Consider the following 16096-nt stretch of genomic DNA (forward strand, 5'->3'; position numbering starts at 1 on the left):
TCTATGCACTGTCTTTACAGAGAAATTGAACCTGTGTGGTTAGATATTGTTAAAACAGGTCTTTTTGTTTTTAATAGCCTGTTCCCTGCTACTGTCTGTCTGGAGAATCTGCAGCCCTTTTCCTTCACAGGCCTTTGTAATAGAGATGTTGCGCAAATCCTGGTCTCCTGTTTTTTCTTGCAGTATGAAAATTAAGTGTTTCTCCTGCTCTCAGAGGTGTAATCACAGAGAGCCTTTGCAACATCTGTAGTTACATGTAGAGTCTAAATTTTTTTCCTTGAAATTTTATTAGGCCTTCTCCTGTTGTATCAGTTGGCTCCCTTGTCTGATGCCTGAAGGTGGCATAGTCTTACAATTGTGAATTCACAGTGAAATATCCTGTTGAGTTGGAACATTTACTGAAGCAAAAAGCTAGTGAAAGTCCAGAGACTGAAGGAAAAAGGCATGGCCAGTCCTTGAAAATGAGTGTAATATGTTTATGTCATTACTTAAAAGAGAGGCATTTTCAGAACTGCTGAATGTATGCGCTCCCTTGAGCTAGCTGTGACTCAGGGGCCACCTCATTCACTGTCTTTCATGTTTGTCTCAGATCCACAGGAGGGCACGAGCTCTGAGGAAACTAGCTAAGCAGCTCACTGAAAAAAAACTTGTGCTGTCTTCCAAATCCCTGCAGAACTACATCATGCCTTATGCTACTACTGCCATTTTTAGTGAAAAAATGCTTAAGGTAGGCTTTTAAATTGAACTCATCCATTGTGAATATTGTCATCTTACTTGTACTATTCTCCTTAAAAGACTAACCATTTTAAAAGGCTGACGGGTTTGTGGAGTGGGTGTTCCCCTTTCACACAAGAGTGCTGTGCTTCTTTTGGTGGCAGAAAGAGGATTTGGAAGGTCTGGATGCAATCTGGGTCCAATCCTATATCTGTTAAACCTGTTCTATTTCTTGAAGATGGATCTCTTAAGTGTTTGGGGCTTGTTCTTTATGTTTTTGGGGTTTTTTTTTGTTTTTTTACTTGGGGTTATATTTGTTTACATATTTTGTGATCAGATTATTATTTTTTCCCCTCTGCCTCCTAACTGCTATCTTCCTGTTCAGTTGTGAGATTAGTCACTCTTTAGCAGCAGAATGTGTGTGGTGGGGAACATGGGCTGTGCCTAGTAATTGAGGTGGCAATAAATACTGTTTTCTCTGGAGTTTCAGGGGAACTGCAGGAATCAGCTGAAAACCTCTGAAATCATTAGTAGCTTTGTAATTAAAGTTTGAAGGGTGACATTTAGTTAGTCACATTCTGTACATTTTATTGAAAACATATGCAATGAAATTACTTGTAGTGTCAATGTGGATAGACTTTCTGCTTGTGACTTGGAAAGGCAAGACTTCACACTTCTGTACAGTTCCCTGCACACTGTCAGGAGAAGAGCAAAGTTGATTATGTCAGACCAAGCAAGTGTCTAATTCACTTACTGTCAGAAATATTCTTCTGAAGCTGAAACAGTTAGAGCTTAGGCACAGGGCCCAGCACATGCAGCTATACAGACTTTGCCCATCAGTAGAGTGACTGCAGTCACTTTTTGACCAATGGGAGGTAAAATGCATTTGAAACCTTGGTGAAGAAACAAAACACATTTTATTTCACATCACAACTGTATTTCTAGTTGATCAGCATAGCTCAGCAGCGTGCCATGTGTCTGTGGTTAGATATCTTGACTGGTTTTTAGCTCTTCACACAAGTGAGCCCATAGATATAGTTATGTGAGAAAAGTTAAATGTGTGCAGAAATATTTGGAGGAAGTGGGTTGGGAGATCTGTGCTTGGTGGTTTGTGATTTTATTTTATTTTTTACCTGGTGATCAGGAGGAGATCTGAAAGAGCTGATTACCAAGCATCCCCACTAAACAGACATTACATCTTCTGGCTCTTGTCACTTTCGGTAAAGTATGCTTTAGACGTGTGTTCAGCATGAATGCTAACAGCAACTGAATTTCTATGTTTTGAACAGCATGAAAATATGGTAACAGCCTCGGTTGAACTTGTTGGAGCTGTGTGCCACCATCTCTCCTGGTCAGCATACTTGTACCACTTAAAACATTTCATCCATGTCCTGCAAACCGGACAGATCAGTCCAAAGCTGGGAGTCAGGTAGGTACTGTGAGCAGTGTTGTTCTACATTTCTCCAAAGACTGCTAAGGCAAAATTCAGTGTCTTAAGGAGCATCACATGGATTTTAACCTCTTCCCTGGCATGAGAGATTGCCCACTTTGAGGTGGGCTTATGCGAGTGAAAGAAGGCATGGTCTTGGAGTTCGAGTGACTGGACTATGAAGGATTAACAGGTCATTGCCTTCTCAGGGCTATATCTCACTGCGTGCATGTCAGCATTAGCAGCTTCTGCCTCTGTCAGGCTGTCCCTGCTCCTGGGACACCTCCATTGCTCTAGTACCACTGTCTGTGAGGTTTCACAGTGACCTAGGTCACCGAATGCATCTAGCTGAAAAGCTACCTGTTTTTATTTCCTGGGTTGTTATTTCAAGATAAACCTCGTTAAGCTGCTTTGTCACTGAGTCTGAAATTTTTTAAAAAGGTCTTCTAAGGTCTTCCTTTGTGTTGGGCTATGCAGCTTCTCCTTTTAGGATGGAGAGCTGATCTCTCTGTTTTCCTTCGCAGTTTGTTAGAGACAGTGCTGGAAGCCTTTCACTTTGACCACAAAACACTTGAAAAGCAGCTTGTCACCATTGAGAACCAAGGTGAGGTTTCTGCTCCTGATTGTAGAAACGCTATCTCTAATTGCTTAAAGTGCAGCTAATCAAATTTAGTGTTTTACTCTTGAGGTTAGCTACTCCCAGCTTTTTAAAATGTATATATTGGAAAGCTAGTTTTGACTTACTTCCTCAGGAGCGCTGCAGACTGTCTTCCTGTGTTTTGACATAGTGAGGGGAGGTGGAGGGAACCATCTCCGTTACCTCTCCATCCCAGGCCTCCATATACCGAAACAGCTGAGGCTGGGTTTATGCAAATGTGGGGAGTTCTCCAAGGTCTTCACCCACCCATTTGGCTGCTGACACATCTGTATTTTTTTGTCCTTGATGTTGGCTGCTCTCATTGTTATCTGCTGCCTAACCAGGGTGATGTACATCCTGGCTTTGCTTCCCCCAGTATTTCATGGGAAGAAGTGGTATCTTTGGCTTCTTCACCATTGTTGTTACCTATGTTGTAGTCTTTGGGATATTCTGAGGAAGGAGGATATCTCACAGTTGTGCTTGTCAGTACCTCTTGCCTTGTGAAATTCTCAAATGTTAGTCAATGGCAGTTCTCTACACACATTGACCTTTGCTAAGCTGTCTGTGGAGTTCAGCCAAAGAGCTACCTCTTCTTTGCTTTAAGCCTAGCCCTGAGGGGTGGTTATCAGAAACTGGCATGCCAGAGCTTCTCTGCCCAGTAAAACAACTCTGATGCTTAGTGATTGTTTACTGTTGCTGGTGATAGGTAGGAGCTTTGTCCAGAACGAAGTCATCACAAGAGTCTCTTCTAAGGGCTCAGTCTTTGTGGCCTCCTATAATTACCTGTGCTTTTGACAATTACTTGACAGAAGCTGCTGCCATGGACCTTGAACAAGTGATGGAGGCTGAAGAAGCCATGGATCTGGAGCAGAGTGAAGGAGAAGAGGAGGTCGTTGAGAAAAAAAAAGGGGAGAATCTCCCTGAGGAGTCTGCAGAACCAGAGCATGCAGCTGAGAAATCTGAAGATCCTGAGCAAGTGACCAGACCTGTTTCTTTCTTACCTCGAAATAAAGAGGAGCTGGAGTGTCTGATCAAACACATTCAAGATACAGTTACAGTCAGCATCTTGCCTAAATTGCACAGGTGTATTGTTGCAAAGGTAAGAAGTTGGCTTTGGAAGGTGGCTTGCAGGCCAGTGCTGATACTGTAAGGGTTGGGAAGCTACTTCAAAGAGCCCAGTGGAAATGCAGCACAAAAAAAAAAAAGGTAGGTGCAACTGGGAGGAGTCCACGGAAAAGCACAAAAGAAGGTTCATCCCCTTTAGTGTGTCATCGAGATTACTGACAGACCCCCTGGTCAGTGTGGGTGTGGTATCCTCACTTCCCTGCTAAGAACTCTCTTGAACCACACAAGTGAAACAATTCACTTGATGTGGCCTGTTGAAAAGTTCTCAGCCTCTTGCTAGCACCCAGCTTAGCTTCTGTATTGAAAACACAAGGATTGATCTCACCTGACCTTTAGCTGTCTGGGTTTTTCCTGTAGTCAGCAGAGGACAGCAGCTTGCCTTGTTGGCCTCTTCTCAGGGTTTGTTGAGAAAAAGCAGGATTTGCTTAAAACTCTGTTCATATGTTTATGTATATTAAAAGTGCATTGTGTATGCCTCTTCTTTAAAAGGTTAAAAGAGATGAGGAACACAAGCTCGTGAAATCCAATGTTGTGAATGATGACGAGGTAGTTCGTATTCCATTAGCTTTTGCAATGGTCAGGATGATGCAGTGTCTTCCCCAAGAAGTGATGGAAGCCAACCTGCCAAGGTAAATCCTGTCAGAGCTCCTTAAGTGCTGTTCATTGTGCTGGGAATGAGTTCAGGCACCTTTCTTAAGCTGTGGTTATGTACAAGGCTAAATCCAAGAGGGATATCCTAACAGTCCTGAAATACCTTTTTTGGAAATGCATTTTCCTAGTGCCGTTCCCCTCTGTTAACATTTGACTTCTGTAAAGATGAGTTTGAGAGGAACTTAGTAGATCTCTAAAGAAGAGCAGAGCTGTGAAGCAGAGTGCAGAGGTAGGGGTGGCAGAGCTGAGAAAAGAGTAGTGTACAGAAAGAGAAGACAAACTGTAAAATGTCTTGAAGGACAGTAGGTGTGTATATGATTATAAGGCCTTTCTGTGAGGCTGGCTTTGAGTATAGCTCTGGTTGTAAAACATCCCTGAAAAGCAGCCTCCTTAACTAGCAGTGTAATTGGCGTAATTAGGGTGAACTGTCTGTCTTGGTTTCCAGCATCCTGCCGAAAGTCTGCACATTTCTGAGGAACAGATTTCAGGAAATCCGGGACATCGCCCGTAACACCCTCACTAAAATCATGGAAGTGTTGGGAGTGAAGTACCTTCTGTACATCTTAAAAGAGATGCAGTCCACTCTTGTCCATGGGTACCAGGTAATGCTGAAATTCTTACTCTTCTGCTCTCTGTAGGTTTTTTTAGTGTGTTAGGAGGAGAAGCCAAAGAGAAGTTGCTACTGAAATTGTTTTGCACTGATAGAATAGCTTGGTATAATAGTGTCTGCATCAGTCTCTGTTATGCCAAGTCTCAAATGAGGCTCTGTACCCAAAGAATTTAGAGTCTAATCAGGGAAGAAGAGAAAGATTCCATCTTCCCAGTGAAGAGTTGAGGTTTGGAGGTGAGGAATTAATTTCTGGTTCCAATAAAATTAGTAGGAATCTTTCCACTAAGTTCATTAGGGCCAAGCACCGAGGTGAGTTGCCACAGAGACTGCACAGACAGTATGTGGTGATGCTAATTGAAGTCTTGCTTCCTAGATCAAGAGCCAAGGTTCTGACTATTAATTCATCTTTCCTCTTTCCACAGTGGTTTAGGTTAAGAATAATTTTCTATGTGAATTACCACAGCAGAATAGTGTGAGTTTCTGGCTGCTATAATAATGAAAGCGCCAATTAGCACAGCCTAAAAATACCAGTAAAAGCACTGGGAAAAGAGGAGATTCTGGCCCTCCTGCTGGAATGTGTGGAGAGACATGAGTCTTCTTCCTGCTTGCTGGTACATGCATTCTCATCCTCCCAGTGATTTTTTTTTCCTGTAGCAAGAGCTCAAGTGCAGTGTGTGAGTTGTGGCATCTCTGCTATGGGAGTCTCCCCATGCATTAAAGAGGTCTATGCAGGGGGCTGGAAACACGATCTGTTCTCTTTTTCTCTAGCTCCATGTGCTGACTTTCACCGTGAACCTGTTACTGAAGGGCCTTGCTACCAGGCTTCATGTTGGTGATTTGGACCCCTGCTTAGATATCCTGATTGAGGTAAAAGGAATTAAAGATTGAAGGAAAGAGAATCATGAAGTGCCCGGGGCAGGTTCTGGGAGGCGAAGGTTTTGTGTAGATTGTCTCGGACTTGGTGGCAAATGGAGCTGATTGCCTGTGTACTGCAAAGGAAGGAGACTGTTTTCTACTGAGGCATCAGCAGACCCCTTGTAGAGTAACAAAATATCTCTGGGGCTATATCCTGAACCCTGCGTCCCGAGAGGGAATGGATTTAAGATTGAGATAGTTAAATAAATGGCTGAGCAAGTCAACAGACATCAAGTCAATGCAGTCCAGGGAGCCCAGGATGGGGTATATTTAGATGTCTTGGCCTGACTGTGGTCCTGCTCTTTGTATCACAGCACCACAGGGGGGTGCGAGGAGTTTCCTCATCTGGTGTGCCCCAGATGGGGTGTTTTATGTTGACGAAGGAAAGGTAGACATGATTTGTGGGAAACCTGGAGAATTTTTTTTTTCTGTGAGTGTGGAAAAAGTGTTGTTCTGCTGCTACTGAAGGAATCTGGCTCTGCTTTTCTGCTCTTCTCATTCACTTCTCTTGCCTGATTTCCATAGATTTTCAACCAAGAGTTGTTTGGGAATATAGCTGAAGAGAAGGAAGTTAAGGGAATTGTCTCCAAGGTCATGGAAGCACGCAAGAACAAGAGTTATGATTCCTATGAAATTCTTGGAAAGTTCATAGGAAAGGGCCAGGTGACAAAACTTATTCTGCCACTGAAAGAGGTAAGAAAATTCAGCCAGAGTCTTTCTTAACTCAAAGCACTCTCAGTTCTGTATAATCTAAAAGAAACTCTAGAGCCTCCAAGTGGCTACTGTGGCGTTTCCTATATAATCACGCTTTGGCTTCTCATTTTTCTTTTGGAAGGCAGTATGCACCCAGCTCATAAAGTGAGACTTTGCTGTTGATGTCCAGGGTAGGAAATGGTGTTCTGGGAAGCTTTCCCCTGTTAGAGTGGAAACATCCCACTATGAGTTCTCCATGCTGTCTCCCTCTTCCAGCTCCTGTTAATGCCATTTATTCTGGAGCGCCAAAGTCCTGTAAGGCAGCTCTGTGGTTTGTCCATGTGCAATAACTGCCTTTTCAGAGATTTTTTTTTGGTTTTTTTATTTGGTTTTTTTTGGGTTTTTTTGTTTTTTTTTTTTAGTAGAGTGCAAGCTCATGCACAGATTGAGCCCTGGTTTGCTCATGAGCTCTAGAGTGTCCTCGTGGTGACAGGTGAACTGACCGGAGCCTGAGAAGAGGCTGGAGGGAAAGGAGGGATGTTGAGGCAGAGCTGAGGCGATAGGATGCTGTTCATGTAGAGATCTGGGGACTTAAGGCAGCAGAGATGAGGGAGGAATTGCTCTGGCTTTTGCCCTGATTTCTGAGTACAGATGGGAGATCATTGCCCTCATGTTGCCCTCCTGACTCTTATGGTTGTACCTTTGCAGATTCTGGAGAGCACCACAAGCTTGAAGATAGTCCGGAAGGTGCATGAGGCACTGCGTCACATCATGGCAGGGCTGATCTGCAATTCAGACATGAATGCAGAATCCCTCCTCCTCCTCAGTCATGGTCTCATCAGTGAAAACTTGCCTCTGCTCACTGAGAAGGCCAAGTGAGTTCCAGGGTATTATCCGCATGGTCTGATATTGGTTGGAAGGTTTGCTTGCAGAAATGGCAGCTCTCAAATCCAACCAGTCAAGTGTATGAGGGTTTCCTTGCTTTCACTTGCCTTTTGTTTTCAATGCAAGTGAATTATTTGGGCAGTCAGAGGGCAAGGAGAAAGCTTGGAAATGGGAGCAATCACTTCCTGAACTCATGGGAGTCTGCTTTTGCAAATGCTCAGGGCCTTCAGTAAGGCTTTTTCACCGTCTGGTAAGCTGATATATGCATTTGGGTGTTTGGATGAAGGGACGAGGGGCAGTGTTTAAGAGGGAGCTACAAACTGGCATGTAAGAGTGTTTGGGGTCCTGGCCATTCACATGGGGTCAGGAACAAGAGAAACTGTGGGTTGTCACTTTATTCAGTGTTCATGCAGAAGTCGGGGAGAACCATCAGATTTCCTCTCCATCTCATGGTGTCACTGCTCAGAGCTGGATCTGGATGTCTTGCATTTCCTACATTATGGTGTAGGCTGGCTTGCTCTAGAGTCAGCTTTCCTGGACCAGTTTTTATAAGCCATCAGAAACTGAAGTAAATACCAGTAAATGAAGTGCAGTGGATAGTGGTGGGAGGTATATTTGCTTGAAGGAACTACCAAACTTTTGTCTGTCCACTGAGAAGAAACAAGTGGGGATATAATGCAAATCAGCATGCATTTGTTATCTTTGTAACAGTGACGTTCTCAAGTCTGAAGGTCCTGTCTGTCATGCTGCACTCCAGTTAATTTTATTTCACTATGTTCTGTGTGTGACCTGCTTTTGCTTGCTGTGTGGGTAGCAGCTGAGCGCAGTCCAGCTCTCTTCACTCCCAACAGCAAGCTTGTTGTGGAGAGGGTTGAAATCTGAATATTGTCCTTTGCCATACACTGCTTTTCAGAAAAAAAGTTGACCCTCCTCCAGATCCTCGGCTGCAACCAGACAGCTGCCTGCTGCTCCCACCCACTCCCACAAGAGGAGGGCAGAAAGCACGTGTCAGCAGCAGGACTAACACATATATCTTGGTTGATTCAGGACTTCGGGTAAGGATCTCCTCAGATACAAAGCTTTGCAATCAAAATTTTTGTTAAGAGCATCCAAAGGAAGGTATTCTGGATATATTGCGTTAAGAACACAGGCAATAGCCTTAACTTTATTTTGGTAACTCCAATGGTGCCTCTTAGAGAGATATAAAAAGTGCTCAGCCTGTTGCAGGTATTTGAATGGGATGTGGCATCAATTCTACTACAACCTGAAGTGTGGGACCTTACTTGATATATGTGAGTCCCAGCCTGACTTTGAGATGAATGTCCTGTGTTTTCTTCGCCAGCTGCTGCACATGAGCCTGAAGAGGTCCAGGGTAAATTCTTCTGAGGAGGGTGTTTTGGAAATGCTAGATCCTTTTGTTCAGCTGCTTATAGACTGCCTGAAATCCATGGATGTCAAGGTACAGTTCTGAGCTGGAGTCTGTCTATTCTGTATGTTTTACTAAGAAGTGTTCTGCCCACAAATGTCATCTGCAGTTGATCTGCAAGAGAAGAGAAGGCTATCCAGTTTTCAAACCTGATTTCATAAGTGTGCAGATTAAGTTGTTTGAGGACATGATATCCCAAGGGGGAGGAAGGATTGTGGCTGACGGAGGACTGAATGCTCTGCCCCTAGTGCTACAGGTTCAAGTATGGACAAGTTTTCCTGGTGCATGTTTGTAGCCTGGACTTCGCAGACTTCATAGGCTATCTGTGAGGATATTCGTGAGGTCTTGTGGGTACTGGGAGTGATATTGTCACAACTGTGGTTTCTTTTGATCCAGTTCTAATGTCTTTATTCCCAACACCATAGACAGCCTCCTTTTTGGGCAGCTTTGGGTTTGAGTGAGCCTAGGAGGGAATCTGTTAAACCCTGAGTTTCCCAAAATGGGAGGCATGCTTCGTAGGCTATCAGATACCTGGAACAGGGCTTTCAGGTGACCTGGGGTTTTGGCAGAGCAACTTCTATGCCTTGAAGGCACCTCTGCTTCCATCAGCACTGTGTTAATGTCTTCACTTAGTAAAATCAAAGTTAGAGAATTAGGGAGTGGCAAATAGTGGTTTTAGAACTGAGAAGGCCTTTGTATTATATATGAATGGTTTGAAAGAGGTTGATTTTGTTGGCTAATTCCTTTTTACTACAGTTGCAGCTAGCCTGGCCATGTCTGTAACAGAGTGAGAAATGTGTTCTGTTAGTGTCACTGTACCCATGTGCTGTCCTTTGGCTCTTTCTTACAGGTGGTAACTGGTGCTCTCCAGTCCTTAGTATGGATTTTAAAGTTCCCTTTGCCTTCTATCAGTACAAATTTGGAGACACTGATCAAGCAGCTTTTCCTGTTGCTGAAAGAATTTGCCAAGACAGGTGTAGCCAAAGGCCAGAATTTCCACCTGGTTGTGAGCTGTTTCAAAGTAAGTCAGACCCAGCTCTGCTCTTTTTTACTTTAGGATTAGCTCAGCAGAATGAGGCTCTTCCAGCTCCAGATCCCTCCTGCAGCTGTCCCTGGAGAGGTAGTCTGGCGATCACAAGGTAGCAAGGGAAATGTGGCCTTGCTGATCCTTTCCCAAGTGCAAACTTAAAGAAAGTTACCCACCAAAAATGCACAGCTTGGATCTGGAGAAGTGTTTTTGTAGAAGCATATTTGCCTTCTTTCTTCCTTATAATAGTATCTTGTTACCACACTGTCTGTCGAGAGGCATCAGTTTTGTACTAGCATAGCTTGCTTGTAACATGATTCGTTGAATAAACTGTTGCAGCTGAAGTGAGACAAGGCAATTGGTAGTAGTAATAACTACACTTACAGTGTGCAGTGTCTTCCTGTAGGTGTCTTCTAAATGTGTTGCTGAATTAATTACAGCTTTATGATCATAAGGGAAAGTTAGAGTAATTGCTGAATGACAATGCCAGAAGAATTTTCCCCTCTTCCTGGCTGTGTTCCTGCATCATGGTTCATGTCTGTGAGCATCCCTACTCATTTCAAGGGCTAGTATGAATTTATGTATTTGATTGTGTTCACTTTTTATCTCAGAATTGCCAGCTGAAAGCAAAATGTGGTGAGAACAGTGTTAGCTGCATATTTCAGAGCAGCAGTTTGTCTTTTCAAACCTAAATGGTGTAAACAGTCAGGCTTTGGTGTGGGCTTATGTTTTATGGCACTGCATGTGTATTGACAATGTGCAATTTGATTTTTGTAGTGTGTAACAATACTTGTGAAGAATGCAAAGAGTCAGATAACAAGCAAACAGCTCCAAGTGTTGCTTGGCTTTGCTGAAGAAGACATTTATGATTCATCACGCCAAGCCACTGCCTTTGGCCTTCTCAAGGTATTTCTTTGCAGCAGGTGTATGGGTTCTGTGAGCCACTGGAATGGCAGTGATTCTGTCTGTTGGTGAAATGCTGTACTGTTTCACGTCAGAAACAGGCCACTGAATGGGTTTAATGTTCTCTGTTATGGGGTGGATGGGAGAAGCAGCAAAGCTTTCCTGTTTGACTTGTAGTTGCTGTTTAAAATTGTTTGGGATGCTGTTTTATACGCATGCGTATGAGGATGTATTTGGGTCTGAGGATGTTTTTGCTAAAGAATTGACATCCCTAATCATTAGTCCAGGTATTCTGTGTCCTCCAAAAGAAACAGATACAGATTTGTAAGCCACCTTTTTCTGCCCCTTTTTTTTTTTTTAAAGTTTAAAGTTGCTCTAGCTATGTTTGAAGATGTGAAAAAGTCAGTGTTAATGTATGACCTAAGACCAGTGTAGCCCCAGGTACTGCATGAGTACTGCATGTCAGACGGTGCAAGCAAAATGATATGACTTCAGCTGTACTTTCACATTTTTAGGCTATTTTATCCAGGAAGCTGATTGTCCCTGAAATTGATGATGTGCTGCAGAAGGTTGCCCAGCTGGCCATCACAGGTCAGAGTGAGCCGGTGCGAGTCCAGTGCAGGCAGGTTGGTAGAATGGAAAGTCACTCATCTTGCTTTACTTAGAGCAGCCTAACAGGCTGAGAGGGCTTAGAGTGGCCATCCCAGCTCTCACAGACATGTGCCTTAGCTCCACTGAACCCCTAGCCACATTTCCGCTTCTTACTGATCCTTGTCCCCTGGTTCTGTGGCTGCTTTTGTTCTTGTGGCTGATGCACAGCAGAATCGCGGAGTGCTTACCTATAGTGAGACTGCTTGCCATGGAGTACCTTCAGAGGGCTGCTCAGCAGCAGTGACATGGTCCCTCGTTTGGAGGCTTTTAGGCCCCTGTAACTAAGAGCTTTGCCCTTTTCTGAATCCCAGCAGAACAGAATTTGCCACAAATCTGTGATTCCTTCCCACTACTTCCTCCTTCTTTCCAAGGTAAAAGCCACCAAAAGGCAGAATTGGTGGCTTCATTTCAAGCACTGGGATACAGATACAGCAGGAGCTGTGCATAACCAAATAGTGCATTTCCATAGTTATAGGATGAATTTTGAAGAATGCAGAATCTCTCAACAGAATCCTGCATGAATCACAGTAGTACTCTAAAGACTTATCTGGCAGTTGTCAAACGCCTGCAGATCCTGTTCCGGGCACAGAGCTTGAAAGCTGTTGTTGGCCCCTTGTGTAATAGGAACTTACACAGAAGAAAGTGATGGTTCTCGTAAACTTGCTGTTCCATCACTGCATTTTCTTCATAACCTTTTTACAAGTTTTCCTGAGTGTTTCTTGTAACTCCTCTCTGTTGTTTTTTCTTTCCAGATTTACTTAAAATACATTCTGGACTACCCGCTCGGTGACAAGCTGAAAACCAATTTGGATTTCATGCTCGCACAACTGGAGTGAGTTTATATTCCTGACATCTCTGTCAGAACAGAACTTTGTTGCTTAAATATGACTTTAGTGGCCACCTAATGCACCAAAGGGCTCTTCATGAGGAGGGGAGGGTGAGGCTGAAGTCTTGATTTTCCTACCTCTAAAACATTTCCCTTTTTCAGATGGGCTGTTTGATAAAGCAAGCCCTTTTTCTCTTCCCTGTTTCACAGCTGCCTTTGTTCTTTATCTCTTTGTAAGCAAAGGTTCAGTTGTTTTCTTAGTGGGTAACCAGCTCGACTGGTTGTGAACCAGATGAACTGGAAAATTCAGAAAGAATAAGGGAAGGTACATTTATATGACTGCTGTCCCATGGCAGTGGTTTCAACTGCAGTTTCAGGCACAGGTGAGATCAACTGCACCAGTTCAGAGTGCCTGAAACTTCCTTCTGGGTGTGGCCCCTCCCTTGCTCAAGGTGACAGTAGTTTACCATGTTCCCTAGCACCATAGCACAGTGTGGTTGTGCTGACTCAAGTTGGCTGGAGCCCTTTTTCACCTCTTTGTCTCTCTGTGCCTGTTCTCTGGGAGATGGAGCTGATGGGTCTGTTGCTCCTCTGCTCCTATCAGACCAGGTCCGGTAGCTGTTGTAGAAAGATCCCCTTCAGGGTGTGTTGCTGGCATTGGCCATTCTTGTAATTGTTAGCTACTTTCTAGAGTATTAACCCAGTCCTAACTGTTAATCATTTCCTCACAGATACGAGTATGAAACTGGAAGGGAATCTGCACTGGAGATGATTGCGTACCTCCTTGATATGTTCCCAAAGGTAACAAGCACCCCTTGGTGTTCCAAGCATCAAGCAGTTACTGCAGCTTGCAGTAACAGCATTTTACAAGCAGTTTATTTTGGGAACCCTTGGTAGTTCTTATTATCTCTTATCTTGAGCAGAATGTTCACTTATCTCCAAAGAACCTGGCCTTGCTCCAAAAGAGATATTACATGCTGGAAAGTCTGCAGTACTTCTTTATCTAATGTGCTCAGTCTGCAAGTAAAATAAAGCTCTGTCAGCTGGAATTTGGATAAACTTGATGGTGATTTATGCCAGGAGGAAACACAACCAGTTTAGGAAATGGGTTAGGAATAGAAAGTGAAGTCTAGAGTTTTCTCATTGGGGTTTTTGTTTTGTTGGGTTTTTTCAACATTCATGAGGTATGTTGTTAACTGAACTGGTAGGTAATGTACCATATGTTTTGTTGGCCTGACTTGGAGAGGGCGGGCTTCTCAGTGGGGTGGATCAAAATGAAAGCTGAAAAATAACTGTGCATCTCTGCAGGGTAACATACCCAAAATGCTAAGATGCTTGGAAGCTCTGCAGCTGGAGCTTGACGGAGCACTCAGGAGACTGAGAGAAGTGCAATCAAGCAAGAATTTGGGAGGAAGGAAGAGAGATTCTGTATAATAAGCTGTGCTTCAGCACCACCTGATTAGATTTAGTGTCTCAACTCTTTTCCCAGCAACTCTGTACAGTAGCAGAGAGCTGCTATCTCTGAGAAAGGGGCTTTTGGGCTGATTGCTGCAGTGCTAAGGGACTTAAGCCTGTTACAGTGAGAGTTGAGCACGAAAATGCCCTTTGAGGTTTGACAACTTGCTATCCCAGGGATGTGTTAGCAAATCAGAGCTGCTGTACACTCCTGTGTGCTCCAACAACTGGATCATCCTGTCCTTTCAGCTCAGCTGCCTGATGTGGACCCCACTCAGGGCTGACATTATTCCTATCTGCTGTGCAACAAATGCCCCTCTTTTCCCCTTTAAATGCCAGAAGCTTCTTCAGGATGTGTGGTTGACTAACAGTTGTTTCTTTCTAGGATCTCCTTCACAAATACTGCGGGCTGTTTTTTCTCTCTCTTTGTATGATGATGATAAATGATGACTCTGCCAAATGCAAAAAGATGGCGGCTTTGACATGTAAATCTCTGCTCAGTAAGATAAACAACGAAAAACAAGATCTGATGTTTACGCTGGTCACAGAGTGGTTTCACAGCAAGAAGGTATTCTTTGGTCTTTTTACTGACCAGGTCTGGACTCTGTTTGGGGGCTGAGTAAAATTAAGGCAAGTGAGAGACTGCTAATACCAGGTCTAGTGGATCCGTGGGTTCAGTTATGCCTGACTTTGGAGTTTTAGGAAAAGAGTGTGAGCAAGACTCAGCTTAGAATAAAAGCTCTGTAAACCCATACTCAGCATCATAGCTCTTGATAGTAAGAAAAGGAAGAAATTATACAGCTTCGTATAGCTGCACAAATGTAGGGAGCTGCTGCTGCTGTAGGTCAGCCTACAGACTTCACAGCTGCATTGTGCTGCTTTCTAACAGTTCCTCTTTTGGGTCTGGTATTTCACCAAAGGTAGTCTTTGCTTAGGTTAAAGGTTTGAGCAAATTGCTTAAAGCTCTTCTGATCCCAGTAATTGGCTTTTCATTCTGTCTTTAGCTCAGACTTGCTTCAGTCTGTCGCTGGCAGCTGGAAGGTGGCAAACCTAGTCTTATAGGCCTCCTGTTTTGATCTGGGTGCCTGGGTGTTTAGTTATCCTCAAAGACGACTCGGGTTCCATCCCTCTGTACTAGTGGAATAAGTGTTGTTCAACACTTCATCCTTTTCATCTCTAATGTGTTCAGTTCTGATGTATAGCTGTGAGCCACCTGTTGCATTGTGAAGAATCAAAGAGTGCAAAGGAGTCTCCAGAGCTTTGCAGCTGGGAACCAGGCTGGAAAAGGCCTTTTGGTTTTCAGTGTCAGGGTGTGTTTCCAAGGATAACTTGTGCTGCCAGGTGCTTTTGTCCCTATCTGGCAGCATCTCCTTTTTCAGTAGTACTCTTAAGATGCTGTTGCTATAGGCAGAAGTGAGGGTTGCTGCCAGCTCCTGCACGTGGGAGCTGCAGGATTTGATTATCAGGTAACAAGGGGTGTTATTCTTTCTGTTGGCAGAGCTCACACAGGAGGCTGGCTGCCCAGGCATGTGGTTTGTTTGTTGAAGTGGAGGGAGTGATGTTTGAACGGCGGCTTGAGGCTGTCCTCACTGTGATTGAAAAAGAAATCAACCCAATTAAATTTGAAAATGTAAGTAATTTTTCCCATGTCTGAGGTTTGGGGAAGGAGAATTAAGAAAATGGAAAAAGAGAAGTATGGGAGAGATTTAACTGTTGGACCTAATGCTTGGGACTGAGGAAAGACACAAAAAACACATTTGTTCTGAAGGGGACCTCACTGACCTAGAACCATGTTTTTAATCTTTAAGCCCAAATTTGATGTCGTGTTACAGCAGAAGGGGCAAAGGTACTTTGCAAAGCCACCTGGCCTGAGCCTGAACCCATCCTGTGTAACCAGCAGATATATTGCTCCTTGCCTTGGCCTCCATCACAATCTCTGTGGGTGGAAGGGGTTCTTGAAACAGCTCTCGAGTCTCGGGCTTTTGTTTTTAGCCTGTATGACTTGGTGGGCTGACAGCATGTAGCAGTATGTGTGTCAAGGTAGCTTTCCCTGCTTCTGGTCTTCCTTGCAGTGGCAGGAGATGAGGGACTTCTGGTTTTTGTTTAAAGTGGAGATATGAAAGCCACCATTGGAAAGAGGGGCAGGGGG

General features: G+C 43.9%; 1 protein-coding gene across 1 annotated transcript in view; it reads left to right on the plus strand.

Moving 5' to 3' along the window:
* The window catches only part of UTP20 (UTP20, small subunit (SSU) processome component, homolog (yeast)), a gene marked incomplete at its 5' end in the record, with an annotated part of 65067 nt that overhangs the window by 41342 nt on the left and 7629 nt on the right, over positions 1–16096 (plus strand). The window contains 18 exon segments of the mRNA XM_010084882.1: positions 590–727; positions 2004–2143; positions 2668–2747; positions 3590–3879; positions 4395–4534; positions 5002–5158; positions 5935–6033; positions 6607–6774; positions 7483–7649; positions 8573–8714; positions 9002–9118; positions 9936–10106; positions 10890–11018; positions 11531–11641; positions 12419–12498; positions 13224–13293; positions 14333–14515; positions 15446–15577. Coding sequence (XP_010083184.1) covers positions 590–727; positions 2004–2143; positions 2668–2747; positions 3590–3879; positions 4395–4534; positions 5002–5158; positions 5935–6033; positions 6607–6774; positions 7483–7649; positions 8573–8714; positions 9002–9118; positions 9936–10106; positions 10890–11018; positions 11531–11641; positions 12419–12498; positions 13224–13293; positions 14333–14515; positions 15446–15577 — 2514 coding nt within the window.

Source organism: Pterocles gutturalis, unplaced genomic scaffold (genome assembly GCF_000699245.1).
Source record: "Pterocles gutturalis isolate BGI_N339 unplaced genomic scaffold, ASM69924v1 scaffold15085, whole genome shotgun sequence".
NCBI classification, from domain to species: domain Eukaryota; kingdom Metazoa; phylum Chordata; class Aves; order Pterocliformes; family Pteroclidae; genus Pterocles; species Pterocles gutturalis.